At 52.2% G+C, this 15,404-nt stretch overlaps 6 protein-coding genes across 6 annotated transcripts; 1 reads left to right on the top strand and 5 right to left on the bottom strand.

Moving 5' to 3' along the window:
* Positions 1 to 812: 812 nt before the first annotated feature.
* BZA70DRAFT_269473 (uncharacterized protein) lies at positions 813 to 1,801 on the bottom strand (the record flags this gene model as incomplete). The annotated part of the gene is given in 4 exon segments (XM_064911215.1): positions 813 to 995; positions 1,065 to 1,130; positions 1,318 to 1,554; positions 1,574 to 1,801. The coding sequence occupies 4 exon segments, from the start codon at positions 1,799 to 1,801 to the stop codon at positions 813 to 815; spliced, it is 714 nt and encodes a 237-aa protein (XP_064766261.1).
* A 1,023-nt stretch (positions 1,802 to 2,824) lies between these two features.
* BZA70DRAFT_260713 (WD40-repeat-containing domain protein) lies at positions 2,825 to 5,640 on the top strand. The gene is made up of 2 exons (XM_064910882.1): positions 2,825 to 3,149; positions 3,238 to 5,640. Exons 1-2 carry the CDS (start codon positions 2,967 to 2,969, stop codon positions 5,500 to 5,502), a joined length of 2,448 nt encoding a protein of 815 aa, XP_064766260.1. The 5' UTR covers positions 2,825 to 2,966; the 3' UTR covers positions 5,503 to 5,640.
* BZA70DRAFT_284156 (dehydrase and lipid transport-domain-containing protein) lies at positions 5,641 to 6,525 on the bottom strand. Its single transcript, XM_064913561.1, has 2 exons — positions 6,082 to 6,525; positions 5,641 to 6,026 (listed from the first exon to the last, which is right to left on the bottom strand). Exons 1-2 carry the CDS (start codon positions 6,433 to 6,435, stop codon positions 5,658 to 5,660), a joined length of 723 nt encoding a protein of 240 aa, XP_064766259.1. The 5' UTR covers positions 6,436 to 6,525; the 3' UTR covers positions 5,641 to 5,657.
* Positions 6,526 to 6,555: 30 nt separating this feature from the next.
* BZA70DRAFT_284154 (uncharacterized protein) lies at positions 6,556 to 7,407 on the bottom strand. Its single transcript, XM_064913560.1, has 3 exons — positions 7,098 to 7,407; positions 6,884 to 7,001; positions 6,556 to 6,809 (listed from the first exon to the last, which is right to left on the bottom strand). Exons 1-3 carry the CDS (start codon positions 7,344 to 7,346, stop codon positions 6,670 to 6,672), a joined length of 507 nt encoding a protein of 168 aa, XP_064766258.1. The 5' UTR covers positions 7,347 to 7,407; the 3' UTR covers positions 6,556 to 6,669.
* Positions 7,408 to 7,420: 13 nt separating this feature from the next.
* Positions 7,421 to 12,290, bottom strand: BZA70DRAFT_284152 (uncharacterized protein). Its single transcript, XM_064913559.1, has 3 exons — positions 12,191 to 12,290; positions 11,995 to 12,143; positions 7,421 to 11,921 (listed from the first exon to the last, which is right to left on the bottom strand). The coding sequence occupies exons 1-3, from the start codon at positions 12,231 to 12,233 to the stop codon at positions 7,662 to 7,664; spliced, it is 4,452 nt and encodes a 1,483-aa protein (XP_064766257.1). The 5' UTR covers positions 12,234 to 12,290; the 3' UTR covers positions 7,421 to 7,661.
* Positions 12,291 to 12,733: 443 nt separating this feature from the next.
* Positions 12,734 to 14,069, bottom strand: BZA70DRAFT_284150 (histidine phosphatase superfamily). The gene is made up of 5 exons (XM_064913558.1): positions 13,930 to 14,069; positions 13,628 to 13,869; positions 13,519 to 13,556; positions 13,064 to 13,438; positions 12,734 to 13,002 (listed from the first exon to the last, which is right to left on the bottom strand). Exons 1-5 carry the CDS (start codon positions 13,957 to 13,959, stop codon positions 12,947 to 12,949), a joined length of 741 nt encoding a protein of 246 aa, XP_064766256.1. The 5' UTR covers positions 13,960 to 14,069; the 3' UTR covers positions 12,734 to 12,946.
* Between the last annotated feature and the right edge of the window lie 1,335 nt (positions 14,070 to 15,404).

Below are 15,404 nucleotides of genomic sequence, written 5' to 3'. Positions count from 1 at the left end.
GCTGTATAGCTCGCGCTCAACCGCGTTCGAGATCTCCTTGCTGCTCTCTAGAGCACAAACCGCCATATTGTATAAATTCTCTAGTTTTTGCCATCGTAATTTTGAAAACTCACTGTCGTCATGGAAGCCATACTTCTTCGAGTTTTGCATGCACTCATGCACCATCTCGAGTCGCTCATTCCGCAGGTTGCAAAACTATGTATATACGGATTATTCAGGTCTTGCCAGAATGAATGACTAAAATTGGCGCATGATGTTTTCACATAGATCTAGATTTCAAGGTCATACAGCTTAACTCTCAAATATAAACCGGCAAAGTATAAAGTTGCTACCATAACAGAAAACAATTACGACCTGGCCTACGCGTCAGGCGTGTGTACTTTCGGCCAAAACCAGAAACCCCATTCCACCAGGCGCGCGCCCGCCCGAATCCGCCTCTTCTCCCTTCTCTTCTCCCCCCCCCCCCCCCCCCCCCTTCCCCCTCCCCCAGGCCCCGGACAGGTTCCCGACTTCCGTTTCACATCAGCTATCTGGTCTATTTCCCGGCAATAGATCGAGATGATCGGCATTCCGGCTCTCTCTCTCGACGGCAAAAACAGTGGGCGAGGGCTAATAGGGTGGGTTTTAATCCTCTTCCCTCTTTCGCATGCGTGATACCTCGCGGAGACGCCAGAGAGCGGCCTATACTGCGCAGGTAGCATTCTCAGAGGGTAGCCTATACCAGGTTCTCAGAGGGTAGCATATACCGTTCCAAAAGCAGTTTCAAAGGGTAGCCTATACCGCGCGGGCGGCACTCTCATAATGAGACGTGCCTACACCGCAGTAGGTAGCATCATCTGAAAGTGGCTCGAGTGGTTCAGGTAGCATTCTCTTGAGGATAGTCTTATCTCAGGTAGCATTCTCTGAGGGTAGCATATACCGCAGCAGGTAGGATCAGCGCTCTGTGGCAGTCCGTTGCGCGTGGTACTCGTGGAGACACCAGAAAGCAGCCTATGCTGTGCAGGTAGCATTTTCAGAGGGTAGCCTATACCATGGAGATAGCGTTCTCAGAGGGTAGCCTTTACCGTTCCAGAAGCATTTTCAGAGGGTAGCCTATACCGCGCGGATGGCATTCTCTGTATGAGACCAGCCTACACCGCAGTAGGTAGCATCATCTGAAAGTGGCTCGAGTGGTTCAGGTAGCATTCTCTTGAGGATAGTTATCTCAGGTAGCATTCTCTGAGGTTAGCATATACCGCATCAGGTAGGATCAGCCTTCTGGCAGGTCTTTGCGAGAAGTTTGAGAATAGCTTATGCCGGACCAGTTTGTCCGGTTACGCTCTCCCACGCGTGGGCGTTGTGACATGCATGCGAGAGAAGGTAGGGGAGAGAAGCTAACTCGAACCAAGCGGACTGGTTAACGATCCGCATGCGCAGATACCGGGCGAGTGCGCTCAAAGGAACTGCAATACCGTTGTCGGCCCGGTCCCTCTGCGTGGTCGGCCCGTACGCGCCACGATCCTGGCGCACAGGATCGGCGTGGTTGGTCAGAGCGGCCAATCTAGTGAGCTTCTTCTCTAGCCAGGTTGCTCACTGGATTCAAAACGTCTTCGTTGACGCGTCTCTGAAACTCATGCGCTGGTAAGTCGCGCCGTCGCAAGGGAGCCCCGAGGCGACGGTCGTTGAAGAGAGTCCGCACGACCAAGCGGTTCAAGCGCAACGTTGACAGTCCACCGATACGGGGGCAGTCAATAACTGTCCTCTGGGTGAAGTCGGGTTTTAGTGGGTATGGCGACTTCGAGAGAGTCGCAGAGTCCCACATAACTCTTGAGCAGGGGCTTGGTCTTTTGTTTGAGAGTATGCGTAATGCATTCTTCCCGATCCTGGCACCAGTCGCTTTATGCGCGCTCTTACTGTTTCTGGTCTTTCTGTATCTGCTGCTCTGGTGTTGTGCTGACAACTGTTGTGCTCATGTACTGTACTGTACTGTACTATCATGTTGTATTGTTTTATTGTTTTATTGTTGTATTGTTGTTTGTTGTTTTTTTCTTTTTTTCTTTTCTTCTTTTCTTCTTTTCTTCTTTTCTTCTTTTCTTCTTTTCTTCTTTCTTTGTTTTCTTGTTTTCTTGTTTTCTTGTTTCCTTGTTTCCTTGTTTTCTTGTTTTCTTGTTTTCTTGTTTTCTTGTTTTCTTGTTTTCTTGTTTTCTTGTTTTCTTCTTTTCTTCTTTTCTTCTTTTCTTCTTTTCTTGTTTTGTTTTTTGTAGCTTTGCTATTTTTCTGGTTTTTATTTTGGCTTTTTGTCTTTTTATTGTGTCTTTACTATAGTTGTTTGTTGCTTTACTACTTTTTCGTTTATTGTCTTTTTATTGTGTCGTTTCTATATTTCTTAGCAGAGAGCAGATTTGTTTTTGTATTTTGGTTTGTAAGAGCGCGCGGCGATACCGTATTGGAAAACCAAGAAAGAAAAAAAAAACAAATCCTTTCATTTCATTCTATATATTTGATCCCCGCACAGTAGACAGGTAGACCAAACACGCAGGCTGTAAAAATCAGGTCAAGGTAACGAATCGAAGTCACCCATATGAGTAATAGACAAGCAGCTGGGATTACGCAGGTGAACTCAGTAACAGATCAAAGAACAGACGAAACCACGAAGTTCCTCAATGACTTTCTCGAGATTAAATTCAGTCTCAGATGTCTCCGACTCAAAGACAAACAAGACAATCAGATCAGATGGCAGTCGATGATCGGCTCTGAACTGAACGTGTTGGGAGAAGAGAAAAGACTGACTCTGCGCACGTAATCCGTTACTAATCATGTCAGGTTAGGGCAATAAACCTTAATTGCTCCCAACGAGCCTCGGAATATTTTTTTTTTAGAAAAAGATCCTGCTCGAGCTCTGATTTTTCTATTGTTGATTCCTCTCCCGCGTTCAACGGTCAGGATATTTGTGCAAAAAAGAAAACTGAAGGAAGAAGGAGGCAGCAATGGTTTCTGCAACTCCAGCTACGATGCTCAAGACCGCGTTCGCGCACGAGGCTATGGAGCCGTTCTTCACCGGCGGCGCGGCGTCTGTGTGCGAGAACCAGAGCACGCTTGCGACTGCGTATGGCGAGGATGTTATTATCTCTGATTTGCGGACCGGAAAACGGCTGCAGAAGATATCTGGGGTATGCTGTGCTTTGCTTGTTTGGGGTGTATTGACGAAGGCCTATGTGAGGTTGTAGGGTGGATGATCTGAGGCTAACATTGGTATAGGACACCGAGCAAGTTACTACACTGGCAATCTCACCAGACGGGCAGTTTCTCGTCGTGTGCTCGCGGTCACAGCAAATGAGAATTTTCTCTCTTCCGTCAGGAAAACTTGTGCGCGCAGTCAAAGCGCACGAGGGTCCCGTCATCGTCATGCACATCGACAGCACGTCGACGCTCGTCGCGACCGGCGGTGCGGACGGCGTCGTCAAAGTCTGGGATATCGCAGGCGGATCCAACACGCATACTTTCCGCGGCCACACCGGGGTCATCAGTGCGATTCGAATTTTTGGTCAGAAAGGCAGCACGCGGTGGCAGCTCGCGACCGGGTCTGACGATACACAGGTGCGGGTTTGGGATTTAGTCAAGCGGAAATGCGTCGCAATTTTGGAGGAAGGACATGTTAGCGTTGTACGGGGGATCGACTTTAGCGTCGACGGGTCGTTGCTGATCAGTGGTGGACGGGACAAGGTCGTCAATGTGTGGGATTTGAAAAAATATAAGCTTGTCAAGACGATTCTTGCGTTCGAGCAGCTCGAAACGGTCGGCTTTCTTGCACCGGGCACGTTGAGTGGGAAGACCGAGCAGCTGATATTCACGGGTGGAGAGAAGGGCATCGTCCGTCTCTGGTCGCCTACGACGGGCGAGGAAGTGACGCCGGAGCAGGAAAAAATTATCACGACTGAGGAAGTCGGCGTGTCTGAGATTCTTTATTTCCCATCGTGGCCGAGCCTGATCTCTGTGCTCTCGGACCAGACCTTGATCGAGCACGATCTGGCGTCGAAAGACTTACCGGTTGCGCGCCGGCTGTGCGGTAATAATGGTGAAATCATCGATCTGGCCTACGTCGGGCCCGTCGATGACGAGACTGGGAACTCTGGGTTCCTTGCTCTGGCAACGAATTCGCCCGAAGTGCGCGTGGTGTCGGTTGAGACGCAGTCGTCGAGCGTGCTGGTCGGACACACTGATATTGTGATCTCGATAGACGCGTCGGCGGACGGGCTTTGGCTGGCGAGTGCGGGAAAGGATAATGTTGCGCTGATATGGCGATGGAATGCTGAAGACGATACGTTTAAACTCTACGCTACTTTCCGTGGACATCTTGGGTCGGTCGGCGGCGTTGCGCTTTCGAGATTAGTGGAGCAGAATAATGGGTACCCGCGGTTTATGATCACTGGCTCGCAGGACATGACGGTGAAGCAGTGGGCGGTGCCGAAGCCAGCGAAGGGGTCAAGCTCAGGGGAGGTAATTGAGGTTGCAAAGCCGGCGTACACGAAGAAAGCGCACGACAAGGACATCAACGCGGTCGACATCTCGCCCAACGACGAGCTGTTTGCGACGGCCTCGCAGGACCGGACGGTCAAGATCTGGGATTCAGAAGAAGGCGAGGTCGTGGGTATCCTGAGAGGGCACAAGCGAGGTGTGTGGAGCGTGAAGTTTTCGGCATACGACAAGTTCGTGGTTACTGGTAGTGGCGACAAGACGGTCAAAGTGTGGAGTCTTCGCGATTTCACCTGCGTGAAGACTTTTGAAGGGCATACAAACTCTGTGCTCAAATCGATCTTCATCAGCCAGGGTCGGCAGGTTGTCAGCGCGGGTGGCGATGGATTGGTCAAGGTGTGGGATGTGAAGAGCGGGGAGTGCAACGCGACACTGGATAACCACGAGGACAAAGTGTGGTCTCTTGCGGCCCGGAATGATGACAAGGTGTTTGCGTCTGGCGGCGGCGACTCGGTGATTACGTTCTGGACCGATATCACAGAAGAAGAGCTCGCGCGCAAAGCCGAGGAAGAAGAGGAGCTAGTCGAGAAAGAGCAAGATTTGGCAAACTTCATTTTCCGCAAGGAGTGGAAAAACGCAATCATCCTCGCGCTCTCGCTCGATCACCCTGCGCGACTTCTGAACCTTTTCCGCACGGTGATGACGGACCACCACGAGCCCGGTTCAGTTACCGGCCTGCGCGAGGTCGACGGCGTGCTCTCGTCGCTTGCGCCGGAGCAACTTGCTCGGCTGCTCCGCCGCGTGCGGGATTGGAACACAAAAGCGCGGACGGCGACGGTCGCGCAGCGGATTCTGCATGTGGTGCTGGTGAGTTATCCGCCGGAGAAACTGCTGGAGGTGCAGGACATCAAGCGGACGCTGGACGCGCTGATTCCGTACACGGAGAGGCATTTCGGGCGGATGACGGATTTGGTGGAGGAGAGTTATTTGGTTGATTTCGTGCTGAGGCAGATGGATGAGGTGTTGACGCTAAAAGTTGAGGATCTGTAGGTCGAGCATGTTTTCGTGTTTTTTTGTTTTGAGCATGGGTTTTGGCTGTTTTGATAGAGAACGAGAAAATAATGTACGGCGTATGTATGGAGATGTAAGATTGGAGCCATGCAAATCAAAATAAACGTGGAATGTACATAAAACACAGTCTATTATTAACTACTAGAAGTACCCGCACCTCCCCCACTGACAGCAGCAGAAGCAGAAGTTGTAGTGGAAGTGGCGTCCGCGACGCCGGTCTGCTTCGGCTTATTCTCTTCGAGCAGCTTTAATCTTTGTACGGTAGCCATTCGCTTTTCAAATGCTTCGATCATGATTTGGGCGACGGCGGGCGCAAACTGCGCAGAGACGGCGTTGTAGAGAGGGCTTTCGAATTGGAATTTGAGGTCGAGGACGAGACGGCCTTGGGAGGTAGATGATGTTGGTGATGACTGTGTGGATGATGTGGTGGGGGTCGGGGCGACGGGGAAGATGCGCCATCTTGTGTAGAGGATCTTGAAAAGAGAATGCTTTGAAGACTCGGCCTATGAGAACAAGATATCAGCATTGGCTCCGGTGAGGTGCTGGAGAGATACATACGATAACGGAGTTTGGCTCATCGCACGTGAGCTCGCTCTCGAACTCCTCTTCAAAAGTCTGCCACCCGACGCGAAGCATCGCTCGCGACGGCTGCCCGGAGGCGGAGTCGAGCTGTGTAATTTTAGAGCTAGTGCAGTAAGGCACGAAGGTGGAGTAGTCGTCCACGTTCGAGACGACGGAGTAGAGCAGGGAGGGCGAGTATGGGAGAGTGCGGGTGAGGGAGACTTTTTGCACCTGCGAGTCGGTGCCGGGGAAGGCGAAGAATGATCTGCATTGTGGCGATCTGTGAACAGAGAAGGCTGTGAGAAGAGAGGATTGCGCGCGCCGCCGTATTGTTGATGTCGGGCCTGTCATTGCTGGTGGAGTTGGTGATGGCGGTGAGGTTTGGCAGCAATTTTTGGTGAAATCTCGTGAGAAGACGAGCTGAGTTTAAAGCTGTGCGGCTGCTGCTGCTACTTCCTACTTTAGTCATAATAACTACTTTAACTAATTGATTTACAATTCCTTCATATATACAAAAAACAACCAGTAAACAATCGCAAAATATACATAGAATCATTCCGCCGCTGCTTGCTTGCTCAGCACAGCCTACCACGGCCACAGCTTACGCAGAAACGACCGCGTGCTGCTCGCTCTCTTCTCTGTCTTCCACTGCTGCTCCTTTAATAGCTCTGCTTTCCTACCTTCCAGTATTTGAACCAATTCATCTTCTAGCATGCGTTCTTTGGCTATTTAATGTAAATCCCGCTGGTCAGCACACCCCAATTATATATTCTCAAAACAGCGCAGGTCAGATACATACCAGATAATCGCTCTTCAAGTTCATCGGACTCTAGTTTCCACCACGCCCAGTGTAACGTCATATACACCAGCGATCCGTAGAGATACACCTTCACAATCGGCCACCATGGCGAGGATCCCTAGTTCATTCCAAACACCGTCAGCAGCTGCACGTCCGTCCAACTTACTCTCCCAGCGCAGTAGAGAAGATATTGAAAAGTAGTAGGATTACGTACGAATGGCTTGATGGGTTTCATCCCGCTAGCATCCGGAGAGCTCGCTTCTGCCAGCGACAATCGCGAGTTTCTGAACAACGAAGACCGAGATACACTGAACGCTCGAGTCGGGATCACTTCTCGTTCACTTCTCATCTTGATCATCCGCATCCTCATCCCAGACCCTCTTCCCTCAACTGTCCGTATCAGCATTGACGTAGATGATAATACGCCTTCTGCTGCTCTCCTTGTTGATAATGTCCGCTGCATTGTGGTGATCTACCGTAAACACTTCTCGGGTAGAAGATATCGGACTCCGTTCAGACTCGGCTCAGCAAAGTTACTTCATATTTTTAGGTTTCTGTCTTCCTAATCGATTACTAATATTTTCTCTGTTTATGATCAAAAATCTGTACATTTTAACAACAAACACAAAACAACAATATTCAAGATATACCAAAACATTACAAAGATTTTCTCTGTAATTATATTATTAACATAAAATCATCATGAGACCAACAAATTCAACAACATAGATTCTTTTTTCTCAACTTTCTCTCTGCTCTAATTCTTGATTTTCATCTCTTACTCCTCCTCCGGAACATCGTCGTGGAAAGTCATGCCAGACAAAGTCGGCTTGATAATTCCAACTCTGATGATGAAATCTCCAAAGTGCTCGCCCTCCTCGCGCTCCTCCGACCAGCGCTTAAACATCGGCTTCAGGATATCGAGCGCCTGGGTCTCGTTGATCGACGACCGGTACAGCTTGTTCAACCGCTGGCCGTGGTATCCACCACCAAGCATAAGGTTGTACACACCATATGCCTTACCGACCAAAGCAACCTCAGCCAACCACGGTCGCGCACAACCGTTCGGGCAACCAGTCATGCGGAGAATAACCGAATCGTGGCGCAGGCCAAGAGTTTCGAGGTACGCTTCCAGCTTCGTCACAAAGATAGGCAAGTACCGCTCCGACTCCGCCATCGCGAGACCGCAAGTAGGGAACGCGACGCAGGCCGACGACGACAGTCGCAGCGCAGAGTGCTGCAAGTTGTCGAGCTTGTAGTCCGACATCATCTTCTCGATCTTGGGCTTCTGCTCGTCGCTGATCGACGACAGAATAACGTGCTGGTTTCCGGTCAATCGGAATCCAGCCTCGCCCTCCATAACCTTTGCAATCTCCCGCAGACCGTCCTTCATCGGGTGCTCCGGCGTGTTCTCAATACGACCGTTCTCGATAAACATCGTGTAGTGGTTCAAACCACGCTCGTCCTTGGTCCAGCCAAAGTGATCAATGTTGGACTCAAAGGTGAACTCCCGCGGCTCATCAAACTTGAATCCCAACAACTCCTCGACCTTGCCCTTAAACACATCGACTCCAAGAGTGTCGATCGTGTATTTTAGACGCGCGTGCTTACGGTCCTTGCGGTCACCAAAGTCCCGCTGCACCAACATGATCTTCTCGCACGCAAGCACAACGTTCTCAGGCGTCACGAATCCAAAAGTCGAACCAGTTCTCGGGTACGTCTTCTTGTTGTTGTGAGTGGTTCCCATACCACCACCAGCAAGCACGTTGAATCCGGCAAGCTTGCCGTCATCGTCGACGATCGCAATCAAACCAACATCGTTCGCGTACACGTCAATGTCGTTGTAAGGCGGGCACGCAATCGCAATCTTGAACTTTCGCGGCAAGTAGGTGGGGCCATACAGGGGCTCAAAGTCAACAACAGCATCGCCAGCAACAAGAGTCTTCTTGTCGTTGTCGTCGGTCAACCAGATCTCATGGTACGCAGTCGTCTTGGGCAGCAAGTGGTTGCTGATCTTGGTAGCCCATGTCGAGAGCTCCTTGTGAAGCGCGTTGTTGTACGGAAGAGCAGCACACATCACGTTTCGGTTGACATCACCGCAAGCGGCAATGGTGTCCATCAGCGCAACGTTGATCGCCTTAATGGTAGGCTTGAGCTTCTTCTTGATAACTCCGTGCAACTGGTAAGTTCCACGAGTAGTCAGCTTGAACGTGTGGTTTCCGTTGGTATCAGCGAGGTCGTCAATCGCGAGCCACTGCGCAGGTGTCGAGACACTGCCCGGCAATCTCACGCGGATCATGAACGAGTACGCGGGCTCCTGGCCGGCGGCCTTGCGGGTCTCGCGGATGTCGCGGTCGTCCTGCATGTAGGTACCGTGGAACTTTGTCAGCTGCGCATCCTCGGCCGAGATAGCACCGGTGGACTCGTCGTTAAGTCCCTCGACGATCGTGCCGCGGAGGTAGTTCGAGTTGATCTTGATGTCCTCGTTCGTGATTGGTGGCGGCTCGTCAACGTTAGCGCCAACGCCGTCGACACCAAGAGAGGTCCACAAGGCAGTCTCCCAGGGGTTGTAGGCAGTCGAGTATCCATCCGGATCCTGATCGTCACCTAGGGCAAGCGGGACAAGCACCTTACCGCCCAAGATCTCAAATCGGTGAGCAATGTCCTTCGACGGCTTGTTGTAGTAGATCTTGTCCTGCTTTCGCGGCCAGTAGTGGCTGTCTCCCAATCCAAAGATGGCGTAGTTCACGTTCGCAAGATCAAGGTCGGTCGAGGTCTTGATAGCCTCCCAGAAGTTGCGACCGTTCTGGGGGAACTCTCCCTGGCCGGCGGTCGAGGTGATGATGACAAGGTTCTCCTCAGCACCAAGATCCTCGATCGGGAAATCGTCCATCGCCATCGCGACGGCACCGAGTCCGCGGCCCTTTCCACGGCGCGCAAGACGCTTAGCAACGGTCTCGGCCGTGCCACCGTCGGAAGCAAAGAGGATAGTAAGAGGAGGTCCGGTGAGTCCCTCGAGGAGCTTTGCGTAGGCGTCCTTTGCCTTGGCCTGCTGCTGGCTGCGGACCTCAGAGCCATAGGATCCCGAGATGCTCTCGCCAAAGACGGGAGTGCGACGAGCGACCTGCGAGAGGTGGTTCTCGCGCGAGAGAAACTCCTTGAGCTCCCTCTTGAGCGCGTTCGAGTCGAGCTCGAAGCGGGGAAGACCCTCGTCGGTGGCAGTCTTGGGGTCCCAGCGGTAGAGAGGCCAGTATCCAGTGTCGACGGCCTTCTTTGTCTCCTGCAAGACGGACAGAGGCGAGTCGGTTTCCTCCTTGTAGGGAAGGTAGGCGACGACGATCGACGGGCCGTCGAACTTGTCGGCCTCGATGAAGGCCTGCAGTGCCTGCGAGTAGGACGAGTAGACAGCGACGGAAGCGACGTACGAGTTTCCGTAGTTCATGGCGTAGAGACCGATATCTTTCTTTCTGCGCGAAGCATCGGCCGCCGCACGAGCGGTAAAGGGCTCGGACTCGATGATGAGCATGTTGACGTTCTTGCCCGAGGCAATGACGTGGTGAACACCCGAAGAGCCAAGGTCAAAGGCCCAGGCATCAGATCCAATGATCCACGAGCTGCTGGGCGAAAGCAGAGCCTTGTCCTTGAGCAGGTCGGCAGCGACCTCAGAGGACTCCGACTCGAGCTGGGCAATGAGCTTTGTCGTGGTCTCGGCGATCTTGGGAGAGCTCTCCGAGTTAAGAAGCAGCCAGCGCGAGACGAGCTCGGAGGTTTCGGCAGAGAGGACGCCCTCCTTGACGGCAGAGGTGAGCTTGGCGATGTAAGCCTTGAGCTCCTCCTCGCGGGCGAGGTAGGCACCAAAGCCGTATTCGGGGTTACCGCTGATGGTCTTTGCGATTCCGGCGTCCTCCTTGTCGAGGGCGTTGAGGACGGAGAGCTTGTCGCCAAAGACGTTGTAGAGCATTTTTGAGTAAGCGGTCTCGAGCTCGGGGAGCTTGAGGGCGAAGGCCGAATCAACGGAATGCGAGGGCTGGCTGCCAACGAGGAGGTTCTGGATGGGAGCCTCGGACTGGATGTTTTGGATTATACCGCGCAGAGCCTGGACGATAGTCTTCTCGTCAAGGAAGCCGAGAGTGTAGCCGACGACGACGGGGATGGGCGAGGGCTTAGTAAGGTCCTGGTTGAGGGAGGAGATGACGTCGAGCAGGACGGGACCCCATTTTGTGGTCTGACGGTGAAGCTGCTCGAGAACGCCGAGGCGCTTGACGGACTTCGGCAAGACGGAGAGCAAGCGCGAGCCAGACCACGGGCGGTAGACGCGGACTGTGACGACGCCGACCTTTGAGTAGACCTCTCCCCATCCGGCGGAGGCGATGGTGGAGATGAATTGCTGCGCAGAGGAGCCAAAGATAAGGAGGGCGGTGTCTGCGTTTCCGGCGCCGTGGTAGTCGAAGGCCTTGTATGAGCGGCCGGTGGCAGTGCGGACAAGCTCGAAGGTTGTCTCGGTCTCGCGGACGAGGTCGTCGGCGGTGGGCAGGGTTGTCTCTGCGGTGCCGGACTTTGCGTCGAAGGGGACACCGGCGGCGTCGTTCCAGTAGATGTTGCGGCCGACGGGGTTGCCGGAGTGGTCGGGACGGATGAGGGAGTTGCGGTCAAAGACGCGCTCGATGACGGAGACGTCCTCGACGGGGACGGGGGACTCCTCGGGCGCGGCGGGGTTCTGGTGGAAGAAGTGGAGAACGGCCTTGCCGGTGCGGATGGCGAGGATGTGGGCGGCGATGGCCATATCCTGGGCCTCGACGAGAGAGAAGGACTGCAGGACGGTGAAGCCGAGTTGGCGGAGGGCGGTAATCTCAGCGTAGTCGGGGAACGCGCGGCTCATGGAGACATGGATGACGACGGGGAAGCGCGCGAGCTTGGCGAGGAGGGGGACGGCCGCGGGGACGGAGACGGAGGGAGCGGTGATTGAGACGAAGGTGTTTGAGGCGAGTTCGTCGAGGGCCGCGGCGAAGGGGTCGGCGTTGTAGCGCAGGCTGCGGACCTGGGGAGAGTTAGATAGGTGTGGTGAGAGGTGGGGAGGAGAGAAGAGAGAAGGAGGAAGCAGGAAGACGTACGGTAGGGAAGGTGCCGCGGCGAGCAACAAGACCACGCTGCTTCTGGCGGACCATGCGAGAGAGAGAAGCATTGAAGCCCAGCTCTGTCGACTGGAGGGAGGGTTGGACGGAGAGGACGATGTCGGAGAAGAGGAAAGCCACGCGGGCGGCTGGAGGAGTTAGAGGCGGAAGAAGGAGATGAAGATGAGGGACATACCGGCATCCTCGCGGGTAGAGACGTATCCAGCAGGAGGAGCCATTGCAGCTTGGAGAGGGACGGGGATGGGGAGGAGGAGAGAAGGTGGTGAAGAGAAGAAGAGGAGCAGCGGGGAAGAAAAACAAAATTTGGCAAAGCCTGAAAACTTTTGAGGCGCGCACAAACCCTAAAAGCGTACCAGCCACGCACAAGCCACTATTGCGTGCTTGCACGCCACATTTGATGGGGGCAGCAGCCAACCAGAGGGCGGCAGATAGGAGATTATGTAATGAGGAGAGGAGGAGTGCCGTGGCTGCAGTTGAGGTAGAGAGAAGGGGAAAAGGAGGATATAGTGAGAAGAATAGGAGATAATCAACACTACAGAATCTCTATTATATTTCTGCAAAACTGCAACTATTACAGCAACATCTACAAACCCGCTGTGGCTTGCGTGTTGGCGAAGCAAATGGTGCAAGAGAACGGTCGCCACCACCGCCGAACGCCGCACGATGCTGATGTAATCCCGACTATTGTAAGCCACCCGCTGCTCAGCCCGCTCAGCCTGCTTCAGCCTGCTTCAGCCCGCAATGCGCCACGGGTCGATGAGATGAGTTAAGAGAGGAAGTAAGTGAGAGTTGATGGGTTGTGGTCATTAGGGCCTGTAGTCAAGCATTCAAGCAAGATCATTGTATTGTATCTACCATCCAGCAGCTCTAAGTGTCTCTATAAGACATTATCATCACCGTCATCATCCTCACCTCACAGCAAACCACCAGCTCACGCAATACTCGACTTGTGCGCCTGCACATCCAGAAAGTCGTAGTTGCCCGCCTCTGCATCTCCTGTTAGCATCGCCACAAACATAGACCATCCCAGATAAGAAGAAAGACTCACCGAAATCCCAGTGTCGCTCCTCGCCCTGGCTCAGATGTCCCGCATCGCCATTGCGCACACACGTCCACTTCCCGACCCCATTCCCATCATCCCCCTTCGCCGCATACTCGCCCACCGAACTGACGCCCGTCCGCACCTCGAACCCGGAGTTTCCCGTCAGTGCGCGGCCGATGGCAATCAGAGTCGCGGCGTGCGAGCAGATCAGCAGCGCGCGGATCCCGTCTTTGTTTGCGCGCTCGATTATCTGTCGCAGTGCCTCTGCTGCTCGCGCGTGAAGCTCGTCTTTGGTCTCGCCGTTCGATGACGGCACAATCATTGGCGTGTACTCTTTATCCACCAGGGGAAAGAATTTGTGCAGAGTCTCGACCGTCGCGGCTACACAAAACCAGTCAGCTCCTTCCTTTTCTTCCCTACCTTCTTCCCAAACCTCATGAAAACCACGCGGAATCACATACGAACCGGGTGGGTAGCTCTAGTCACCCCATACCACTCCCTACACCAGTTAGTATCCACCAAACAAAACAAACAAACAAACAAACCAAAAAAATAAAAGAGAGCACACACCCTACACCATTCTCCGGCCAAATCGGCACATCCAATCGCTTAGCCAACTCATCCACCGTCTGCAAGCACCGATAAAACGGCGAGCAATATATCCTCTCAATCTTCGGCTCAACTGTCGCTAGGTAATCAGCCAGCTCGATAGCTTGTTCCTCGCCGTGCGCCGAAAGAACAAAGTCGCCGTCGATTCCCGTCGGCGGAGGCGGGATTGGCACGTCTTCGATCCAGTTTGAACGGTATCCGTGCTGTTTGTTCATCAATTGTTAGTAAGTATCTTGCCATCTAGTCTGGTAAATCATACGTACTCTTGTTATGTATATACGTTCCAACGACATTGTTGCTGTTTCCGCAGTTTTATCGTGTATATGGAACCCGGCCGCGCAAGAAAAACAGCAACCTGCTGGCCGGAACAGAAACTTTAACGACCCTACACCAGTCCAGGCCCTCCTCACCCACGACACCTTCCTAAATTTAGGATACAGACCTCACATACACATCTTGACGATAAGTCTTTAGAATTCACTATAAATACTGTTCAGTTAAAATAAATAAAACATGACGAATATCATGATCCAGGCATAAACACAGGTTGTAAGTCCATAAAATTGAGTTCTCCAGTGCGGCTCGCCAACCCCACAGATCCCTCTCGCACCCGCCCTTTCGACTGCCTTTAAACGACTCATTCAACTGTTTCTATACTTTGCTTGTCAATGTCCAGTTCATCTTTGCTCTAGAGTGTTATGTTAATATATAATCTACAAAAGTTTCAAAATCCCAGATCTCTTGGTTATCATTCTATAATTTGTGTAGGGTTTGTAGGGCTTTGCTGTACTTCCTTCTGTATCCATCCGATACTTCTTGCGACGCTTGTTTATTTCTAGCCAAGCCCTCTATCATACATCAGACCCCTATTTAAAGAGGTTGTACTATATATGGCGTTTCTGTATGGAAGTGCTATAGGAGGTGCTCTTCTAAATTTGCTGCAGACGTCACAGCTCTTGCATGTTCTCCCTGCCTTTTATGTTGAAGAGGGAACAACCTACTCAACATTTCGTACAGAGAGATTATGATAGCTACTGAACTCACAAATAAACCTGCTCAAACACCTCACCACTCATAAAACGCAATCGCAAACACAAAGGCATGCGCGTCGACATTACAAGCTTCACCCGTTAGCATCGAAGCTGAACAATGTATATGCTACAATAGTCCCCAGCATTATCTACAAAGCTCTTGCCGGTCATGGTTCAAAAGAAATTCGTCATTGTGTACAAGATTCCTGGCAGTATCTGCTCGGCTTTCGTGTTTTGAAAATCTGGAAATCTCCTGATGCACGTCGTCCGTGTGCAGTACGTCAATAAATCACTTGAACCAGACATTTGCTTTAAACTGCAAGCCAAATAAGCTGAGTGTCAAGAAAAAGTAGAATTCCAAGAGTAGTCATAGTTACAAGTACATGAACCCATCAATACCACACACCATTACAAAAGTAAAATATCGTAAAGAGAAACTCCAGAAGGAAGAGGCGAAACAGACAATAGCTTTTTTTTCAAACTATCTAAAATTACTGCTTCGGCCCGAAAAACATGCTAATCAGCTGCAGCACGATTCCGCCCGCAATCAGGAATCCAAAGAGATCTAGATGTCCAGGTTAGCCCATACACTCACACTCGCTCTCTCTCTCGCTAAATTGCCACAGCAGAAGAAAACACGTACAAACCCATCCCCACGATACAGGAGGTTTCTCAGCCGCCGCGTTCTTCTTGCGATACGCGGATTC

This window comes from Myxozyma melibiosi, assembly GCF_037950935.1.
Source record: "Myxozyma melibiosi strain Phaff 52-87 chromosome Unknown BZA70scaffold_13, whole genome shotgun sequence".
Classification (NCBI taxonomy): Eukaryota; Fungi; Ascomycota; class Lipomycetes; order Lipomycetales; family Lipomycetaceae; genus Myxozyma; species Myxozyma melibiosi.
This window is presented reverse-complemented; position numbering and strand designations above follow the sequence as displayed.

Coding starts and splice junctions, on each gene's coding strand:
- BZA70DRAFT_284154 (XM_064913560.1), bottom strand. CDS start 7,346: ATGCAGCGGACATTATCAACAAGGAGAGCAGCAGAAGGCGTATTATCA. Junction 7,002..7,097: donor TGAAACCCATCAAGCCATTC/GTACGTAATCCT, acceptor GGAATGAACTAG/GGATCCTCGCCATGGTGGCC. Junction 6,810..6,883: donor ACTTGAAGAGCGATTATCTG/GTATGTATCTGA, acceptor TACATTAAATAG/CCAAAGAACGCATGCTAGAA.
- BZA70DRAFT_284156 (XM_064913561.1), bottom strand. CDS start 6,435: ATGACAGGCCCGACATCAACAATACGGCGGCGCGCGCAATCCTCTCTT. Junction 6,027..6,081: donor ATGAGCCAAACTCCGTTATC/GTATGTATCTCT, acceptor TTGTTCTCATAG/GCCGAGTCTTCAAAGCATTC.
- BZA70DRAFT_284152 (XM_064913559.1), bottom strand. CDS start 12,233: ATGGCTCCTCCTGCTGGATACGTCTCTACCCGCGAGGATGCCG. Junction 12,144..12,190: donor CTCTACCCGCGAGGATGCCG/GTATGTCCCTCA, acceptor TAACTCCTCCAG/CCGCCCGCGTGGCTTTCCTC. Junction 11,922..11,994: donor GCCGCGGCACCTTCCCTACC/GTACGTCTTCCT, acceptor AACTCTCCCCAG/GTCCGCAGCCTGCGCTACAA.
- BZA70DRAFT_284150 (XM_064913558.1), bottom strand. CDS start 13,959: ATGTCGTTGGAACGTATATACATAACAAGA. Junction 13,557..13,627: donor TGGCCGGAGAATGGTGTAGG/GTGTGTGCTCTC, acceptor TAACTGGTGTAG/GGAGTGGTATGGGGTGACTA. Junction 13,439..13,518: donor TAGAGCTACCCACCCGGTTC/GTATGTGATTCC, acceptor GGTTTTGTGTAG/CCGCGACGGTCGAGACTCTG.
- BZA70DRAFT_260713 (XM_064910882.1), top strand. CDS start 2,967: ATGGTTTCTGCAACTCCAGCTACGATGCTCAAGACCGCGTTCGCGCAC. Junction 3,150..3,237: donor GGCTGCAGAAGATATCTGGG/GTATGCTGTGCT, acceptor ACATTGGTATAG/GACACCGAGCAAGTTACTAC.